We start from the raw sequence: 22,234 nt of genomic DNA on the forward strand, positions 1-22,234 counted from the left end.
GACCCACAGAGACTCAAAGAGATGGACAGATCCAGAGAGACCCATCGAGACTCAAAATAGATACGGAGATGCATAGAGACGCATAGAAAGCCAGAGAGCCTCCAATAGATACAGAGACACACAGAGACTCAAAGAGATACATCAATCTATAGAGATCCTTTGAGACTCAGAGATAGAGACACACAGAGACTCAAAGAGATACATCGATCTATAGAGACCCATCGACACTCAGGAGCTGCATGACAGACACAGAGACTCAAAGAGATGGATCGATCCATAGAGACCCATTGAGACTCAGAGATTGAGACCCACAGAGACTCAAAGAGATGGATCGATCCATAGAGACCCATCGACACTCAGGAGATGCATGACAGACACAGACGCGGCAGTGCGGCTGCGGTTTGGAGCCTGAATTGTGGCCTTGTGGGCCCAGAGAACGCCAAACGGCGAATAAAAACGAAGCGTTCATGGCTCGGGTTGAGCAGGTAACGTCGATGGGACTATTTTGGCAGTCCTATTACACATTACTATGAACTACACCACTATACACTACACTACTATGAACTACACACTACTATGAACTACACTACTATACACTACACACCAGAGGTGGGACAAAGTCATTGTTATGCAAGTCCAAGTCGAGTCGCAAGTCATCAAATTCATGACTCGAGTCTGACTCGAGTCCAAGTCACATGACTCGAGTCCACATCTCATAGGTGGGACAAAGTCATTGTTATGCAAGTCCAAGTCGAGTCGCAAGTCATCAAATTCATGACTCGAGTCTGACTCGAGTCCAAGTCACATGACTCGAGTCCACACCTCTGCTACACACTACTATGAACTACACTACTATGAACTACACTACTATACACTACACACTACTATGAACTACACCACTATACACTACACTACTATGAACTACACACTACTATGAACTACACTACTATACACTACACACCAGAGGTGGGACAAAGTCATTGTTATGCAAGTCCAAGTCGAGTCGCAAGTCATCAAATTCATGACTCGAGTCTGACTCGAGTCCAAGTCACATGACTCGAGTCCACATCTCATAGGTGGGACAAAGTCATTGTTATGCAAGTCCAAGTCGAGTCGCAAGTCATCAAATTCATGACTCGAGTCTGACTCGAGTCCAAGTCACATGACTCGAGTCCACACCTCTGCTACACACTACTATGAACTACACTACTATGAACTACACTACTATACACTACACACTACTATGAACTACACCACTATACACTACACTACTATGAACTACACACTACTATGAACTACACCACTATACACTACACTACTATGAACTACACACTACTATGAACTACACACTACTATGAACTACACTACTATGAACTACACACTACTATGAACTACACCACTATACACTACACTACTATGAACTACACACTACTATGAACTACCCCACTATACACTACTTTGAACTACACACTACTATGAACTACACCACTATACACTACACTACTATGAACTACACACTACTATGAACTACACCACTATACACTACACTACTATGAACTACACACTACTATGAACTACACTACTATACACTACACACTACTATGAACTACACACTACTATGAACTACACCACTATACACTACACACTACTATGAACTACACCACTATACACTACACACTACTATGAACTACACACTACTATGAACTACACACTACTATGAACTACACTACTATGAACTACACTACTATGAACTACACCACAATACACTACACTACTGTAATAAAAGACTTGACCACGATCTCTGGCTCAGTGTCCTTTATTCGGTCCGTACTGCGTTCCCACACGGCTGTCTCTCTTATTCTCTCTGTGCTGGTTCCGATGTCACTCCAGTCCACATCAGCAGCCCCGCTGCTGTTCTTGTCGCTCTTGCAGCCCCACAGCAGCTCCGCTGCTGTACTCTCACACAGCTCCCTTGGCTGTTCCTGCTGCAGCTCTGACAGCCTCGTGCTGTCTCGCCTTCTCGTCGCTCCTGCGACTCTTGGCAGCCACCCCGCTGCCCCTCACACACAGCCTTACTGCCTATCTCTATCTGCAGCTTTACACCTCCCAGTAGCTCCCTACTGTTCCCAGGGTTGGCTCCCGCTTCTGACGGTGCCCCCTCGGCTCGTACGCCCGCGTGGCCCCACACCTTTCCATTCACACCCCGACTGCCTTCTCCTTCCGGTTTACCCGCTTAAGGACCCCCTACCTTTCACCCACGTCACCTGGCTCCGCCTCCTCGTGACGTCACATCCGGAAGGTCGCTTTCGCCCGCATTACACCACCCTCCCCCATAGAAAAAACCCAGCCGACCTCGGCTGAACAACACCAAAGCGTAATGCGGTGAACCGACCTTCCCCCTTAAAGGACACTAAGCATGCAATATAACAACAAGAACAACACACAAGTGACATCGACGAACGTACGAAAGCATGCGATAAATACGACGGCAAGAACAAGAACAATAACAACATACAATCAACGAAACGTAAGCGATTTGGAACGATTGCGGGTCGCCGGCCCGTCCCGGACGGTCGGCGGCCCACTTGTAGAACGGGGACGCGATGGAACACGAGAAATGACAGGGGGTAATTCCCCTGCTGCGATTGGAAGTCCACCGACATCTCGTGTCCCTGACGAATCAGTCTTGGTCGTATTCCGCGAATGCGCCTGCAGCGGGGTCGGAAGGGTCGCCGGGCTTGAAGGTCCCGCAGCCCTGGCAGGCGCCCTCCGAACAGGCCCACTTCTCCCCCGCGGTGTCACGGTCGGCCTGTCTGGAACAGGTACGACAGGCGCTCTAGCAAGATCAATGGACGCAGGCGGGGAAGAGTCAGAGTCAGCAGCAACAGACCCCGGCAAGGCAACATTGGGAGATGACGCATCACGTAGGGGAGCAACATATGGTTTCAACCGCGACGTATGAACAAACCAACGGCAAATACCAAACTGAACGCGCGCCGACTGTGGATTGGGAACCTCAATGAGGCGCACAGGACCATGCCAAGGTTTGTGCAATTTAGGAGAGGTCCCCGGCCGCACCTGCGGGCAATGGAGCCAGGCCAGGTCTCCCACCTTCCAGGGGCACTCCCCCTCAGACCGCCGAGCATACCGCTCGTTCCGGGCCTGGGCTTTGGCCGTAGCCACGCGGGCGTTTTCCCGCGCCTCCGTAACCCGGCGAACCGTGTCCTGAATGTATTCAGGGAGTGGTTTACGAGGTCCCTTCACCCCAGTACCCAATTGCACATCCACCGGAGGCACGTTTTCCCGACCATACATAAGGTAAAACGGCGAATACCCTGTAGCCGCATGGGGCGTCATCCTGTACGCCGAAAGCACTCCGGGGATGTGCAGATCCCAATCCGATTGCTGTTCACTCACAGTATGGCAAAGCATGGCAGACAATGTCCTGTTCAGCCGCTCAACCATACCATCCGTCTGCGGATGGTATGGAGATGTCTGTATCTTCTTAGTCCCAAGGCCTGCGCACACTTCAGCCAATAATTTAGAAGAGAAATTTCGGCCCTGGTCCGTGAGGAGTCTCTCCGGCGCCCCCTTGTCCATAATGTACCCAAACAAAAAGGCGTCGGTGATGGCCGCGGCCGACTGATCGGGCAACGGCCAGGCCATCGGCCAACGGGAGAGATACTCAACCCCTACCAGCAAATATTTATTTCCCCTCGCCGATGGTGGGAAGGGTCCCAATATGTCCAGTGCCACCAATTCATTGACTCGAGACACCTGAATCGACTGGAGAGGCGGCACGTAAGGATGTTTAGGCGGCTTACGCCGGGCGCATTCAGGGCACGCGCGCACGTGCCCTACGACATCTGTCGCCATGCCGTGCCAAAAATAATGACGTTGTAACGTCAACAAGGTCTTCTGCACCCCTAAATGCAATAGTGTGTCACAATGGAGAGTTCTAATAAACTCAAATCGCAAGGACGTTGGTACCACCACACGCCAGCTTTCCTGGAACCTTTCTTGCCACATAAGCAGACCATCTCGGAGAGCGGTTCGCGGCCCCACAGCCGAACTCGGACTCCCATTGTCCCTCATAGACCGCTTCCGCATGGACAACAACGACTCGTCCATCATCTGTTCCCGAATCCAGACAGACCGCGGCAGATTCAAAACCCCATCAGTCGGTCCCGGTTCCATCGGAGTATCCGACTTCCCGACGGCCAACGAAATCGGCTGAGGGGGGTTCAGAATCGGCGAACACCTATGCGTCCCCGACGCACATTTACAAGGGGCGTGCCCTGGTAATCTGGAAAGTGCGTCAGCGTTCGCATGGCGCACTCCCTTCCGATGTTGAATTTGGAAGGAAAATTCCTGCAGCGTGTCCAACCAACGTGCCCACTGTCCCGATGGCTGGTCCATTTTAAGTGCATATTGCAAGGCCGCATGATCCGTACGCACAATAAAAGAACGACCGTAAAGGTACGGTCGAAATTGCCGTAGGAAAAAAACAACCGCCAAAAGTTCTCTACGAGTGACACAGTAGCGTGTTTCCGCAGGCGACAAGACTCGGCTACCATACGCCACGACGCGCTCTACGCCCCCTTTAGACTGTGATAATACCGCCCCAATACCTGTGTCACTCGCGTCCGTATCAAGAATGAAAGGGCGATCAAAATCGGGATAATCCAATGTCGGGGCCATAGCCAATAGATCACGCAGACTCCGAAAGGCCGCCTCTTCCGGCTCTCCCCAAACAAATTTCCGTCCTTTACCCGTAAGGAGATGCAAGGGCCTCGCAATCGTCGCAAACCCCGGCACAAATCTTCGGTAATACGAGGCAAATCCCAAAAACCGCCGAACATCCCCCACAGAGGCCGGAGTCGGCCAATCCCGGACACACGCCGTCTTTTCCGGATCCGTGGACACCCCCTCTGCACTCACAATGTGCCCCAAATAACGGACGGACCGTTGCAGTAGGTGGCATTTCTTTGGTTTGAATTTCAAATTGGCAGAGCGCATCCTCGTGAACACTGTCTCCAGCCGCGTTAAATGTTCCTCAAATGTGCGGCTGAACACAATAATATCGTCCAAATATATAAGACACGTCTCCCACTGCAACCCCGTCAAAACGAGCTCCATCAATCTTTGAAATGTAGCAGGGGCCGCATTCAATCCCATCGGGAGGCAGTTGAATTGAAATAACCCCTGCGGCGTACGGAATGCGGTTTTCTCCCGTGAGGACTCGTCAAGGGGAAGCTGCCAAAATCCCGAAGAGAGGTCCAGTGTGGAAAAGAACTTAGCCCCCGACAATGCGTCAAGGGAGTCGTCCATACGCGGCAGGGGGTACGCATCTGCCACCGATATCTTATTCAATTTCCGGAAATCGACACAAAATCGCAAGTTGCCATCCTTTTTCTTAACCAAGACCACAGGAGCGCCCCATGGGCTGTTAGATGGCGATATAATGTCCGCAGCCAACATGTCTTCCACCGCCCCCCGAACGTGTTCTCGCTCCGCTGGACTCATCCGATGCGAATTTAACCGAATAGGGGCAGCGTCGCCCGTCTCAATGTGATGGGAAAGCAACGATGTGCGTCCCAAATCCAAATCGTCGGAGCTGAACACATCCGAATACGTCAGCAACAATTTACGCAGCGCATCACGTTGCCCCATGGACAGGGAAGAATTTTCGTCACATAAGGTAGCGATCCAACGATTATCCGAACCCCTTGGCTCGGAAACACCAGCGACCACTCCCCGGCGATGCGGACAATCGTGCGTCGCAAACGCCGTAGTGGCATGTGCCACAACCGTACCGGCCGGAACACGGATGTTTTCCACCCCCGCATTAAGCACCTGTAAAACCGGTAACTGATCCGGCCGGACGATGGTCTGTGCCCCAACTAACGCCAATCCCGTTGTTATCGTGGCGGATGGTGACAACAAGACCCCTAATGCTCCTAGCCGATTGGGCAGGGGCTTCCGATACCGCAAGGGTATAAGCATCTGTGAACCAGGTGGGATGTCCACAGATGCGACGGACAGCGCCTGCACCTGTACGGCCGAAGCAGGTCGCCCCCAGGGCGACGGCAGAAACGAGATTCGATGGCCCCCCGGCAATTCAATACAATTCTCATTGATTTTAATCAAAATGGGCATCTTAGCCAAAAAATCCGTGCCTAGTAAGCAAGGAACCGCCAAAGATCTCGATATTAACACAACGCCCGAAGCCGACACATCCCCTATAGATATCTTAGCATCCACCTGGCCCACGATACCCATACTACCCCCGTTCGCAGCGACGCAAGACCCATAAACCGGACGCACAGCCCCCGGCGGAATGCCCAACAGATGGAAAATGACATCCGATATAATAGTCGCAGACGCTCCCGAGTCGACCAAAATGCGCACGTCCACACCTTGTATGGACCCCGGTACAGTGGACGAACCCGTAGCGGCCGCGACAACTCTCCGTGCCAATTTGCGCCACTGCGTAACTGAATGACAAGGCCCCGTCGATGGCCTTTCTTTAACAACAACAATAGGATCGCGCAACAAAGGTGGTGGGTGAGGTGTAAAGCCTTGCCGAGTGTCTGGTGCGTGCCGACATGCCTGTTTCGGAGGTTCCTTGGTCGGCTTGTCCGGTGTTGTGGGCTCCTGCTGCGGCGGACCCGGGAAGCGGGCCCAGCAATCTTTGGCGTAATGGCCCCTACGGCCGCAGCGGAAGCAATCGGCCTCGTTGCGCCGAAGCGCAGGTCTTGCATCCCGGCGGCCCCGTCCCGATGGCGTAGCGCGCGGCCCCGGCCTTCCGCGTCCCGACCATGGAGAGGAGGCAGCCGTCAGCTCCTGTGGACCCCGCTCATCCGGCACATAGATCGCCTTTGTGGGGTCCCACCCCATCGCGCCTCCTTCCTTGACGGGCCCACCCGTCCATGCCGCCACTTGCTTCCAGCGACGGAGATTAAACTGCGCATCCAGACACTTTGCTGCCGCCCGGGACGTGAGCTTCTCATGCCCACACACAGGCATGGGGATCCCCAGATCCCGAGACAGCTCCAGCATTTTTCCCAATATGAGAGGCTCGAGCAGATCCTGTGGCGTGTCAGGATATGCTGCCATGGCCAGCTCCAACACCGCACCCCTGAACGCCACGGGCGATTCTTCGGGTGCTCGTTGTCGTTGAGCGAATCGCCGATGCGCGTCGTCAGGTGGCTCATAGGCGTCGGCCATTTCCTCAAAAACTCCACATAAAGTCTTCTTCTTATCGGCCGTTATGGAACGGAAAAATCGAACAGATTCGTCGTCCAGTAGAGTCGGCAACACTTCCAAGGCCTCCGCATCGGTCCATCTTGTTGAACGAACCGCCGCCAAAAATCGGCAGGCGAAAGCGCTCCAATCGCCCCCGATAGAGAATTCCTTAACTGTAGTAAGGTGGCGACTCCGACTCCTCTTTACGCCGTCTTCCAATGATGGTTGTTCTGGAGGCAAATTCAAAATGGCGTCGGCCCGCGGCGTGGCCAAGATGGCGGTTTGGCGCCGCGGAGCGCGCAAGATGGCGTCTTCTTGCCGCGTGGCCAATGGCGGCGGCAGGGCAGGCAACGTGGCGGCCCGTGGAGCACCTTTCCCGTTCCATCGTCGTCCTTGGCGTAACGAGGTGACATAGATGCGCCAGGACGTCCTTGAGTGTCTCCAGTTGTTCTGCCACCTGTTGCCATCTTTGGTCAGCGTCCGATGTTGTTGACGGACCCGCCATCGCGCCGACATCTTCCACGCCCGTCCCCGTGCTCGCCTCAGCAGGGCTCTCCTCCACCACCCCAGCAGAATCCGTGGTCGGAGGGAATTCGTCGTCGTCGGACGAAGAAGCCGATGCTGGCGCCGGGGGAATTTTCTTCCTTACTTGCTTAGACATGCCGTTTCACTTCTGACCCCAGTGTAATAAAAGACTTGACCACGATCTCTGGCTCAGTGTCCTTTATTCGGTCCGTACTGCGTTCCCACACGGCTGTCTCTCTTATTCTCTCTGTGCTGGTTCCGATGTCACTCCAGTCCACATCAGCAGCCCCGCTGCTGTTCTTGTCGCTCTTGCAGCCCCACAGCAGCTCCGCTGCTGTACTCTCACACAGCTCCCTTGGCTGTTCCTGCTGCAGCTCTGACAGCCTCGTGCTGTCTCGCCTTCTCGTCGCTCCTGCGACTCTTGGCAGCCACCCCGCTGCCCCTCACACACAGCCTTACTGCCTATCTCTATCTGCAGCTTTACACCTCCCAGTAGCTCCCTACTGTTCCCAGGGTTGGCTCCCGCTTCTGACGGTGCCCCCTCGGCTCGTACGCCCGCGTGGCCCCACACCTTTCCATTCACACCCCGACTGCCTTCTCCTTCCGGTTTACCCGCTTAAGGACCCCCTACCTTTCACCCACGTCACCTGGCTCCGCCTCCTCGTGACGTCACATCCGGAAGGTCGCTTTCGCCCGCATTACACTACTATGAACTACACACTACTATGAACTACACCACTATACATTACACTACTATGAACTACACACTACTATGAACTACACCACTATACACTACACTACTATGAACTACACACTACTATGAACTACACCACTATACACTACACTACTATGAACTACACACTACTATGAACTACACCACTATACACTACACTACTATGAACTACACACTACTATGAACTACACCACTATACACTACACTACTATGAACTACACACTACTATGAACTACACCACTATACACTACACTACTATGAAATGCACACTACTATGAGCTACACTACTATACACTACACTACTATGAACTACACACTACTATGAACTACACCACTATACACTACACTACTATGAACTACACACTACTATGAACTACACCACTATACACTACACTACTATGAACTACACCACTATACACTACACTACTATGAACTACACACTACTATGAACTACACCACTATACACTACACTACTATGAACTACACACTACTATGAACTACACACTACTATGAACTACACACTACTATGAACTACACTATGAACTACACCACTATACACTACACTACTATGAACTACACACTACTATGAACTACACCACTATACACTACACTACTATGAACTACACCACTATACACTACACTACTATGAACTACACACTACTATGAACTACCCCACTATACACTACACTACTTTGAACTACACACTACTATGAACTACACCACTATACACTACACTACTATGAACTACACACTACTATGAACTACACCACTATACACTACACTACTATGAACTACACACTACTATGAACTACACACTACTATGAACTACACACTACTATGAACTACACACTACTATGAACTACATCACTATACACTACACTACTATGAACTACACACTACTATGAACTACACCACTATACACTACACTACTATGAACTACACACTACTATGAACTACATCACTATACACTACACTACTTTGAACTACACACTACTATGAACTACACCACTATACACTACACTACTTTGAACTACACACTACTATGAACTACATCACTATACACTACACTACTATGAACTACACACTACTATGAACTACATCACTATACACTACACTACTATGAACTACACACTACTATGAACTACACACTACTATGAACTACACTACTATACACTACACTACTATGAACTACACACTACTATGAACTACACACTACTATGAACTACACTACTATACACTGCACTACTATACACTATACACTACACTATTTACTAATATGAACTACACTACACTATACACTACACACTACTATACACTACACTATACACTAAACACACTGTTGCTGTTCTAAGAGCTTGGGGGAGATGGGACGACAATGATGTTGATGGACAGAATCAGCATCTGTATTCATGGCTGCAGGAGGAGGAATCCGACGAGATGTGGAAACTATTTTTTTCACAGATGTCCAGAAGCCACACGGGGTCAGAACGTTTCAACAACAACAAGAAGCAGTTACGAAATACGACGACGACGATGATGATGATGGCAGGAGGGCATTGTTACGTGTAACACAAAGATCCCCCGTGTAGCCTTAACAGACTGTAGGGGCAAGTGCTGTTAGCGAGTAGCAGCACCTATGAAGGCTACCGGCACTGCGGTACACGAGGAGGTGGGTGGCCGGACACGTTCGCCCATGCTGCCTTTGTCTCCACAGTGGCGATTTTTACACATCGCACCAGGTATGTATTTGAGGCCGAGTCGACCTAGGGGAGGCCCAGGAGCGGTTCAAATAATCGGCAACTGGTTCTGGCCGTGAGTGGGATTCGAACTCGGGTGGCCGGGTTCGTAGCGCTAACCGCCACGAAGCGGCGGTGACGTCACCACGACACTTGTGCCAGGCTACGTGCACGTTGAGGCCACGTGAAGTGTCGAACGCCCGGTGGCAGGAGGTCACGGGGCAGACCCAGCAGGTGCCACGGGTCGACTGACTGAGATGACCGAGATGACTGGCTGATGCACCACCTGTGCCCCCTACTGTACCAACTTGCTGTGCTTTAGCCACCCGGCGCTCCGCTCGTTGTTGTGAGCGTCGCTCCTCCGCCCTCCGTTGTTGTTGGAGGGCGACTGCCTCCAACGGCCCAGGAGCGTCCTTCACGAGCCTCCTCCACAGAGGCCAATCTTGACACCGCTGGTACCAGTCATCGGCAAGTCCACTCAGCTCCACATTCTCCTGTACCACATCACTCCATCTCTTCTCTAGCCCGTGCCGCGCCCGTTTAGCCCCGTTGATCCGGCCGATCAAAAGCTGTTCAGGCATGCGGTGGCTGGGCATGCGGGCTACATGACCCACAGCCAACGCAGTCTTGCCTGCCGGAGGAGCTCACCGATGGGACTTTGTCCAGATCTTTCAAGGATCCAGCCTGGTTAAACCCAGGATGGATCGTAGGCAGGCCAGCCTAAATGTTTCCAACCAGCGAAGATGTTCGATTAGGGGGGTCCACGTTTCTCCAGCATAGAGAAGGGAGGGAATGACCGTGGCCGAGAAGACCTGGAGCTTCATACGGAGCGACAGACCAGGTAGCTTCCACATTGATTCGGAGTGAGACCTCTGCTGTTCAACCAGAGCCGATCACGAGCACACTGCCCAGATATGGGAAACTCTCCACAACTGCCCCATCACCGATTGGGAGTTGTGAGGGTGGAGTGTCCGATGGTACAAAATACCTGGGCAAGTGCTTAGTTTTGGTGGTGCTGATGGTAAGGCCCCACCACCTCTTAGTGGCACACACACTGGTACACACACAGCTACACACACACACACTGGTACACACACAGCTACACACACACACACTGGTACACACACAGCTACACACACACACACACTGGTACACACACAGCTACACACACACACACAGCTACACACACAGCTACACACACACACATACAGCTACACACACATACAGCTACACACACAGCTACACACACATACAGCTACACACACAGCTACACACACACACTGGTACACACACAGCTACACACACACACGCCTACACACACTGGTACACATACACACACACACACTGGTACACACACACACACACTGGTACACACACTGGTACACAGCTACACACACAGCTACACACACGCACACAGGCACACACACACACACACAGGTACACACACAGCCAACAATGTGTGTCTGTATCAGCAGGGAGAGTCAGTGTTGATCCACGCAGACTATCAACTTTAAATCGTTTTGGTCAAAGTCCTAAGTCTGGAATTATTGTGTTGATTGCTGCCGCTGCTGAGTTTGCAGCGGCGCACCAACAACGACAAACAACAACAACAACAACTCCAACGCTTCCCGTGTCAATAGCAAACAACCGCGGACACAATTGTAAACAACAACAACAACAACAAAGCCACACTCTCACGCCAATAAACGAGTTAGTTGCTGGAATAAACTTGCTTAATTATTCTTCGAACAATGCTCAGTTTTCGACTGTCGCCCTACGTCCCGTGCGTCACCACCAATACATCACACAGTGACGCCCCCCCTACATCGATTTATCTTCACGCTAAACTATGTTTAAGATTTAATTATTAGTTTCATTCATTTTAAAACAGGGGGGGGGGGGGTTTGTAGCAGCCAAAGAGCCCCATGCCGCCGGTTACCGACGCCCCCGTAAGCGTTGTATAAAACGGGCGACGTTTCGGGCAATGCCCCTTCTTCACGGCGTTACGCCATAGACGTGAGCCAGGCGTTGACCGGGGCGGCCCGCCGGTTTCGAACCGCGACGAGCCCCGTGACGCCACTCACCTCCCAGGTCGGCAGAGCTGTACGCAGCAGCGATGATGGTCTTCATGGTGAGTTGGGGGGGCTCAGGTGAGTTGTGGGGGAGGCTCAGGTGGGATGGGACGGGGAGGGGAGCTCAGGTGAGAGTGGGGCTCAGGTGAGGCTGCGATCACAACGGCACGAGTTCTCTGCCCCATGAGCTCGGTTTATAATGGACTCATCCCTCCCTCCCACTCAACTCCCTCCCTCCACCACTCTCAGCTCCACCCATCACCACCCACTCGCCACACCCCCCCCCTCTCTTAACCCCACCCTCTCACCTCCCACTCACCTCTACCCCCTCACCTACCCCTCGCCTCCCACTCAGCTCCCTCCCTCCCACTCAGCTCCCTCCCTCCACCGCTCTCAGCTCCACCCTTTCACCACCCACTCGCCACCCACCACCCCTCTCTTAACCCCACCCTCTCACCTCCCACTCATCTCTACCCCCTCACCTACCCCTCGCCTCCCACTCAGCTCCCTCCCTCCCACTCACCTCCCTCCCTTCACCCTCTCAACACCCCTCGCCCCCCCCCCTCTCTCCACCCCCCCCCCCTCTCTTATCCCCACCCTCTCACCTCCCACTCACCTCTACCCCCTCACCTACCCCTCGCCTCCCACTCAGCTCCCTCCCTCCCACTCACCTCCCTCCCTTCACCCTCTCACCACCCCTCGCCCCCCCCCCCCTCTCTCCACCCCCCCCTCTCTTATCCCCACCCTCTCACCTCCCACTCACCTCTACCCCCTCACCTACCCCTCGCCTCCCACTCAACTCCCTCCCTCCCACTCACCTCCCTCCCTCTCACTCAGCTCCACTCTCTCACCTCCCACTCACCTCTACCCCCTCACCTCCCTCTCTCTCACCCCCCCCCCCCTCTCTCTCTACCCCCCCCCCACTCCTTCTCTAACTCCACCCTCTCACCACCCTCTCACCTGCCCTTCACCCTCTCAGCTGCTCCCCAAACTCCCTCTCAGCTCCCCTGTCGCTCCACTGGAATCGAAGCTCGGGGCTGAGGCTCCCCCACTCCCTCTCGCGCCCCACATCCATCCGTGCGGTTACGTTCGATGATACCGCATGCACCGGATTATGAGACGCACTTCCCATCCCCCCCTCCACCCTCTCGTCGCGGGTGCGTCTTATAATCCGGTGTCCAGACGGGGGAGCGGTGGCGCAGCGGTTAGCGCAGCTGCGCGCCGCGGTGTGCAATATACATCAGCGCTGGGGAGACAAAGGCGGCCGGGCGTGGTGCTGCTGCTGCTGCTGGATACCCATCCCCTTTCGTGTGCCGTGCCGGCCTTAATAGGTGCTCGCTAACAGCACTCACCACATCAATATCGCATTGCGTGTGTGCGCGTGTGTGTGTTCGTAGGTCGACTCAGCCTCAAATTAGTACCTGGTGCGATGTGTAAACATCGCCACTCGGGAGACCGGTCCTGGGCCTCCCTCTAGGTCGACTCGGCCTCAAATTAGTACCTGGTGCTGTTTGTGTAAACATCACCACGGGGGAGACAAAGGCGGCCGGGCGTGGTGTTGGCCATCCACCCCCTCGTGTGCCGTGCCGGCCTTCATAGGTGCTCGCTAACAGCACTTGCCCATACAGTCTGTTAAGGCTACACGGGGGATCTTTGTGTACGTTGAACTTCGTTCACACCGTACGTAGCCAACCGCAGGAGTCATGTTTGCATAGACCACAATACCTGCAGTCTCATACTCTGATGGTGCATTGTCTTTGAGTTGTGCACCTTTTGGCGTCATCTGGTCCAACACCATGTGAGACTAGGCTCTAAGGAAAGCTGTCTCGGGTGTGGACCAATCAACTTCAAGGACAGTGCATATCATTATCAGAGTTATGTTTTTTGTTTGCATTATTACTGCAGGTATTGTGGTCTATGCAAACATGACTCCTTGTAAAAAAAAAGGTGTTAGTTTTGTTGCCAGATAGAAGGGTAAAAAAACAATTATCATGTTTTTTACTGGCAAATGAGGTTCCAATGGTGTAAATGCTTACCCCGAGCTCTCATACTCTGATGGTGCATTGTCTTTGAGTTGTGCGCCTTTTGGCGTCATCTGGTCCAACACCATGTGAGACTAGGCTCTAAGGAAAGCTGTCTCGGGTGTGGACCAATCAACTTCAAGGACAGTGCATATGTAATGTGAGGTTATATCCGGGTCGTTGACAGATTACAACTCGTCACGATGATTGGCTCTGCCGGTCCTGATCCATAGCCAATGAAGGGAAGCCTAGGGGCGTGGCCCTGACGTAATGGAAAGGTGACAGCTGTTGTATAGGATTGGTTCAAACAGGCTAACCAGGATTGGTGGAAAGGTACCACGTGACCCGGGTATTAAATAGGGGTGGAGACGAACAACACGTGGTCAGAACTGGAACGAACGGAGGAGGAGGCCACGCGGGAGTGGGGTCCAGGCTGCCACGTGGTCCAGGCTGCCACGTGGTCCAGGCTGCCACGTGGTCCAGGCTGCCACGTGGTCCAGGCTGCCACGTGGTCCAGGCTGCCACGTGGTCCAGGCTGCCACGTGGTCCAGGCTGCCACGTGGTCCAGGCTGCGCGCGTCTCTCTCTCTCTATCCCTCTCACGCTGTCTGTAGGGGTCGGCACGGTTTGAACCGACTCAAACTGGTTTCAAATTGAGCAAACCAAACCAAACCAGCGACGACTGAACCAAACCAAACCAAAACCAAACCAAACTAAGCTAAACCAAACCTCTTGAGTTGGCTTGAACCGAAAAGATGCGCGGCAAACAATATTTGCATTCAATACAAATATCAAGTGTATTAATCGCTAATTTCTACGCAGGCTTTCTTCATATTGAGATTCACTAGCAAGTACTGGACGACGATGTCGTCCACAGCCATCTCCTCAAGCTTGGCACGCCCAATGTCCTTGAACGCAGTGTGGTAGTTCAATGGCAGTGAAACCCCAACACTAGGCAACATCCGCGCCCACGAGCGCACACACATCTCGGCCTTGAACGTGCACTTGTGCAGGTTTGGTCGGTCGAGAAAGGAGCGCGTGGCAGCCGAGTTTGCTCTCTCGGAGGGCACGGACGACGCCGGGATAGGCAAATAGTCGAGGGCCACGCGTCGTAGGCGCGGGTACTTGCCGCCGTACAGCTTCCACCACTCGACGACGTCCATGCTCAGGTCCTGAGTTGGCTCAAGCAGGAAGCGGTCGACCTCGGAGGCGGCGCCGTCGTGAGCGTTGGGCGCGTAGACCATGTCAAAGAGGATGTTAATGCCGCCACGCGGCGCCGCCTTCGGCGCCGCGTCCGTTGTCAACGCTGGGTAGCGCTGGTTGAGAATGTCCGTCATCATGTCCTTGATATTGCTGTACTCGGTGCTCGAGGCCGCGGGCTTGGGGTGGCGCAGGTCGAGAAAGCGGGCGACGCGGCTTGGTTCGGGCGAGAGAAGGTCGCTGTACTTGACCATGTAGTCGGAGATGGTCACGGCGGCCGAGCTCACGACCACAAGAGGACTCGGGCGGTGGGTCATGCAGTGGCTCAAGAGAGCCTCCTGCGCCGTGATGGCGTTCGAGATGGTGCAGTACTCCTCGGCGCCCATGGCATCGGAGATGGCCGCCGGCTTCTCCAAGAACTGGCAGAGCAGCGCCGGCTGCTCCCACTGCTCGTCCGACAAGCCGGCCTGGCTCCGCGACCAGCCGGGCTCAAGGTAGATGGCGTCGATCACTTGGCGCTGCCTTAGCGACGCCGTGAGCATCACGTACGTGCTACCCCAACGTGTGACCACGTCGAGGCAAGGCGGCTGCAGCGGGCACTTGAGGTAGTGCCGCGCGAGCGACGTGTAGGCCGCCCTCTTCGTCTTGCTCTTGCGGATAGCGCCGAGCGTCGCGCGGAGGCTGCGCAGCAGTGTCTCGAACGCGCCGAATGAGGACTTGACGCCGAGGTTGACGCAGTGCGCGATGCACCGCAAGCAGCACGTCGAGCGCAGGTTGCTCCCCTCGAGGAGCGTGAGGGACTTGGCGGATGCGACGGCGTCAGAACCGCTGTCGGTGACGACGGCGAGCAGGCGCGGCCACACGCCAAAGTCGTCGAGCAGCTCGTGCAGGCGCTGCGCCATGCGCTTGCCCACGCCTTCGCCCGGGACCACCCAAAAGAAGTCAATGATGCAGTTGCACATGGAGAACGACGCCGGGTCCATCCAGTGGAGGGTGACCGAGAAGAAGCCGGTCATGGCGTCGTTTGTCCAACCGTCGTAGGTCAAGGAGACGCAAGAGCCAAAAGTAGTAAAGTACTGTAGCACGAGTAGCTTGAGGACGACATACATCTCGAGCATGCGGCGCTTGACCGTGCGCTCAGACTTGGGCTCGTAACCCGGGGCAGCTCGTTGAAGAAGAGTCGTAAAGGGATCCGATGTTACGTGTTTATGGCCTAGACCACTCGTCGCGATGTACTCGGCGACAAAGCTGTCCATGGCCTTGCTCGCGTGCGCTGACATGGGCGTGGCCATCTTGGACTGCACGAGCAAACCCTTCCCCGTCGGCGGCGACGTGACGACCGTGGGCGACTCGGGGTCGACGATCCCATGGGTCTTGAGATGCTTGATACGGGTGCCCGAGGAGGTGGAGCCCGCGTACTGGAGGGTGCAGATCTTGCAGGTCCGGCTCTGCACGTCGCCCGCGGCCTGGCTCGTCTCAAAGTACTCGTCGTGCCACAGCGCTCGGGACACACGGGCCTTCTTGGGCTTGGGCTGCATCGCGGTCTGCAGCGCTGCGGCGCCGAGGGTGCGCATGAGGCTCTGCCGCGTGTCGCCGCGCGTGGCGTCCGGGCTCTCACGTTCGCTCGCCATCGGCTCCTCGTCGCTACCGGCGTGTTTGGTCTCTTCCACGTCGTGGATGAGATACCTTGTGATGCTGGAGCCGCCGGGGATGGCGCCGTCTTGAGCCGCTCGAGCCATGGAGATGCAATTGCAAAGTGAATTCGCAGGCAAAGGCAACTACAGCATGTCCTTTCGTGTCGCCTTTACAACCAACCAAACTAGTTTGAGCCGGTTCCACCCTGTCCGAGCCAAACCGAGTCGGTTTTCGTAGCCCCAAACCAAACCGAACCAGTTCAAACAGAGCCAAACCAAACCGATTTGGTTCGGTTCAAACCGCGGTTTGGTGGTTTGAGCCAAACCGTGCCGACCCCTAGCTGTCTGTCAGCAGCGTGGAGGAGAGCTGTAATGGAAAACGAATAAAAACCGGATTCCAGAAGTCGCCTCAACGACCTTTATTACACATACATTATCAGAGTTGTGTCTTTTGTTTGCATTATGACTGCAGGTATTGTGGTCTATGCAAACATGACTCCTTGTAAAAAAAAGGTGTCCGTTTTGTTGCCAGTTAGAAGGGTAAAAAACCAATTATATTTTTTACTGGCAAATGAGGTTCCAATGGTCGGGGACTACCCGTATGGCCCACGTCTCGCGCTCCCACATTTGCGTCGCCCTCACTCCGCACTGGCAGCGTGATCGTCTCTGAGACTTCACCCACCACCATGATCGCTGCAACGTGTGATCTGTGTTTTGATTTAGCGTGCTGATCTTAAAGGTGCATTGAAAAATGTTGACACTCCGACTGATGCTCCTACTGTTGTGGAGTGACTCATGCAGCCAGCTATGGCTGCAGAGTTTGGTGGTACATGTTGTTTACGTCGTTTATTGCGAAAATTCGGTCACAGTTCCTATGATCACTGTTACATTGCTTTTATAGCTTTATTTTGGTGATTTTTGAAAAGTTTTTTGGTTTGACCATGTTTGTTTGTTGCAGTACAGAGTTAGACTGATGGCCTTAATCTAAGTTGTCTTGTGGTTGTTGTTGTTGTTTGACTTGCATCCCACTGGGATTTTTGCACACAGCGTTGGTGTACGGTGCTTTTTCTGCAAAATTTTGCTGTCTTTTCTTGGATTTTCTGTTTGCACTTAGTCACTTTAAGATGTTTTCTTGTTCATGTTTTAGTTTTTTGTTTGTTGCGGTTGCACCCGATTCAAGAGCCGAATGGCTCACAGGGCTATACCTAATACATGAAACTTGAAACTTGAAACCACGTCCAACCCACTACCACCCTGGACACGAACCACGTTGAGCCGTGATGCCAAGTGCACATCATGTTGTTATGATTGACGTGCAGCGTTTTGGAGATGTGGGGGGGGAGGAATGTCTCTTTCCATTGACGTCGTTTCGAGATGCGTCGTCGCGCTGTTTCAGGAACTCATCCCAGACGTGAACCAAGGTATTACTGCGACTGATGATGACGATGACGATGATGCTATCAAATCATCCTTCTGGTACCGATGATAATGATGATTACGATGGTGCTATCATATCATCCCTCTGCTACTGATGATGATTACTATGGTACTATCACATCATCCCTCTGCTACTGATGATGATTACTATGGTACTATCACATCATCCATCTGTAATCGATGATGATGATGATTACTATGGTACTATCACATCATCCAATTGCTACCGATGATGATGATTACTATGGTACTATCAAATAATCATTCGATAACGATGATGATGATGATCACTACAACACTCTCATACCATCCTTCCGGTACCGATGATGATGATGATAATGATGTTATCACATCATCCATCTGCTACCGATGATGATTACTATGGTACTATCACATCATCCATCTGTTACCGATAATAATGATGATGACTACTATGGTACTATCATATCATCAATCTCCTACCGATGATGATGATTACTATGGTACTATCACATCATCCATCTGTTACCGATAATAATGATGATGACTACTATGGTACTATCATATCATCCATCTGCTACCGATGATGATGATGATGATTACTATGGTACTGTCACATCATCCATCTGCTACTGATAATAATGATGATGATGATTACTATGGTACTATCACATCATCCATCTGCTACCGATGATGATGATGATGATTACTATGGTACTGTCACATCATCCATCTGCTACTGATAATATTAATGATGATGACTACTATGGTACTATCATATCATCAATCTCCTACCGATGATGATGATTACTATGGTACTGTCACATCATCCATCTGCTACTGATAATAATGATGATGATGATTACTATGGTACTATCACATCATCCATCTGCTACCGATGATGATGATGATTACTATGGTACTGTCACATCATCCATCTGCTACTGATAATAATAATGATGATGACTACTATGGTACTATCATATCATCCATCTGCTACCGATGATGATGATGATGATTACTATGGTACTGTCACATCATCCATCTGCTACTGATGATAATGATGATGATGATTACTATGGTACTATCACATCATCCATCTGCTACCGATGATGATGATGATGATGATTACTATGGTACTATCACATCATCCATCTGCTACCGATGATGATGATGATTACTATGGTACTGTCACATCATCCATCTGCTACTGATAATAATAATGATGATGACTACTATGGTACTATCATATCATCCATCTGCTACCGATGATGATGATGATGATTACTATGGTACTGTCACATCATCCATCTGCTACCGATGATGATGATGATGATGATTACTATGGTACTATGATATTATCATCATTATGCTACAAATGATGATGATTACTATGATGATTACTATGATGATATCACATCATCCATCTGCTACCGATAATGATGATTACTATGGTACTATCATATCATCATTCTGGTACTGATGATGATGATTACTATGATACTGTCACATCATCCACCTGATCTTCTTGGTTTTTTCGGTAAAGTCACGTAGAAGGGAAGTAATATTTTATTACTTCCCTTCTACGTGACTTTACCGAAAAAACCAAGAAGATGAATCCCTGCAGTCACGAAAGCTTTAAATCGAAATCATCCACCTGCTATCGATAATGACGATGATTAATTGACACCTCCCCTGCACCGCCCACTATTCCATGCCCCCCCCCGCCCCCCCCCCCCACGGCCCAAACCTGGATCACCGTGACCTCATGACCTCCTGACCCCCTGACCCCCTGACCTCCGCACACTCTCGCCACGCGTGTAGCACGCGCGGCGCGTGCCGTGGTGATAGGGGGACACGGGGGGGGAGGGGTGAAGGGGTGGAGGGGGGGCGGTTGACCAATGGGAGCGCGGACCTGTGACCACGCCTCCTTCACACGCCACAGACAAAGGCCCCGCCCCCACCCCGGGCAGCCCCCACGTGACCCTCGAGGCCGGCACGGCGGCACTCGAATGGTGTTGCGGAGTGGCCAACACCGCCCCGGCCGCCTTTGTCTCCCCAGTACTGACGTTCACAAAGACAAAGATCCCCTGTGTAGCCTTCACAGACTGTAGGGGCAAGTTCTGTTAGCGAGCAGCACCTATGAAAGCCGGCACGGTACACGAGGCGGTGGGTGGCCAGCACCACGCCCGACCGCCTTTGTCTCCCCCAGTGGCGATGTTTACTACACACTACAACAAGTACTCATTTGATGCTGAGTCGACCTAGGGGAGGCCCAGTACCGGTTCAGATAATCGTCACCGGTGTTGGCCGTGGAAGGGAATCGAACTCGGGTCGCCGGGTTCGCAGCGCAGCGCAGCGTAGCGCTAACCACTGCGCCACCGCTCCCCACACACACACACGTGTACACACACACGCACTGCACCGGACACTCACTTCAGGCTGGGTCGACCTAGGGGACGTGGCCTGGACCGGTTCACCTGCTCGCCGTCACTGTCGGTCCATAGTGCAGCGCGGCGCGCTAACCGCTGCGCCACCGCTCCCCACGGGACGCAGTTACCCCCCTGCCCCCCCCCTATAAATAGCAGGCGGTGATGTTGCCAAATAGAATAGAGGGAAGGGACTCCAATGTGGCCGGCAGATGTTGACTACCTCGCCTGGTGTGCAGGAGGTCGTTGGTTCGATCCCTACCCTGATACCTGCTGCTGTATATTTGGAGTTTGCGTGTCTCTCTATCTCTCTCATCATCATCACGGTGGCTAGGAGATGTTAACTACCTCGCCTGGTGTACAGGAGGTCGTGGGTTCGATCCCGACCCTGACGCCTGCTGCTGTATATTCGGAGTCTGTGTGTGTATCTCATCATCATCATCACGGTGGCTATGAGATGTTGACTACCTCGCCTGGTGTGCAGGAGGTCGTGGGTTTGATCCCGACCCTGACGCCTGCTGTGTATTTGGAGGCTGCGGTGTCTCTGTCTCTCATCATCATCGCGGTGGCTAGGAGATGTTGACTACCTCGCCTGGTGTGCAGGAGGTCGTGGGTTCGATCCCGACCCTGACGCCTGCTGCTGTATATTTGGAGTCGGCGTGTCTCTCTCTCTCATCATCATCACGGTGGCTGAAAGATGTTAACTACCTCGCCTGGTGTACAGGAGGTCGTGGGTTCGATCACCAGCCCTGACGCCTGCTGCTGTATATTTGGAGTCGGCGTGTCTCTCTCTCACCATCATCACGGTGGCTATGAGATGTTGACTACCTCGCCTGGTATACAGGAGGGCGTGGGTTCGATCCCGACCCTGACGCCTGCTGCTGTATATTTGGAGTCGGCGTGTCTCTCTCTCTCATCATCATCACTGTGGCTGGAAGATGTTAGCTACCTCGCCTGGTGTACAGGAGGTCGTGGGTTCGATCACCAGCCCTGACGCCTGCTGCTGTATTTTGGAGTTTGCGTGTCTCTCTCTCTCCGTGATCGCGTGGATTTTTTTTCCGGGTCCTCCGATTATTCCCTCCACATTTAAAATAACCTATCATGCGTTTAATAATATTTGGCTGCTATAAATCTCCACGTTGGGGCGGTCATTCGTAATAGCCGGGCCGCTTCTAAAAAGAGCTGTATAGGTCAGTGGGGCCTTATCTCATAAAATAAAAT

At 52.7% G+C, this 22,234-nt stretch overlaps 2 protein-coding genes across 2 annotated transcripts in view; both read right to left on the minus strand.

The window, feature by feature from the left end:
- The window catches only part of DGAT2 (diacylglycerol O-acyltransferase 2), a 47,734-nt gene extending 35,362 nt beyond the window's left edge, over positions 1-12,372 (minus strand). The window contains exon 1 of the mRNA XM_078880198.1: positions 12,327-12,372. Coding sequence (XP_078736324.1) covers positions 12,327-12,372 — 46 coding nt within the window. The remainder of the gene's footprint in view (positions 1-12,326) is intronic.
- Positions 12,373-15,134: 2,762 nt separating this feature from the next.
- On the minus strand, positions 15,135-17,273 carry LOC144950137 (uncharacterized). Its single transcript, XM_078880199.1, has one exon. It carries the CDS (start codon positions 17,271-17,273, stop codon positions 15,135-15,137), a length of 2,139 nt encoding a protein of 712 aa, XP_078736325.1.
- Between the last annotated feature and the right edge of the window lie 4,961 nt (positions 17,274-22,234).

This window comes from Lampetra fluviatilis, chromosome 56 (genome assembly GCF_964198595.1).
Source record: "Lampetra fluviatilis chromosome 56, kcLamFluv1.1, whole genome shotgun sequence".
Lineage (NCBI taxonomy): Eukaryota > Metazoa > Chordata > Hyperoartia > Petromyzontiformes > Petromyzontidae > Lampetra > Lampetra fluviatilis.

Bases quoted from the DNA above. Each gene is read 5' to 3' on its own strand.
- LOC144950137 (XM_078880199.1), bottom strand. From the start codon at position 17,273: ATGGCTCGAGCGGCTCAAGACGGCGCCATCCCCGGCGGCTCCAGCATC.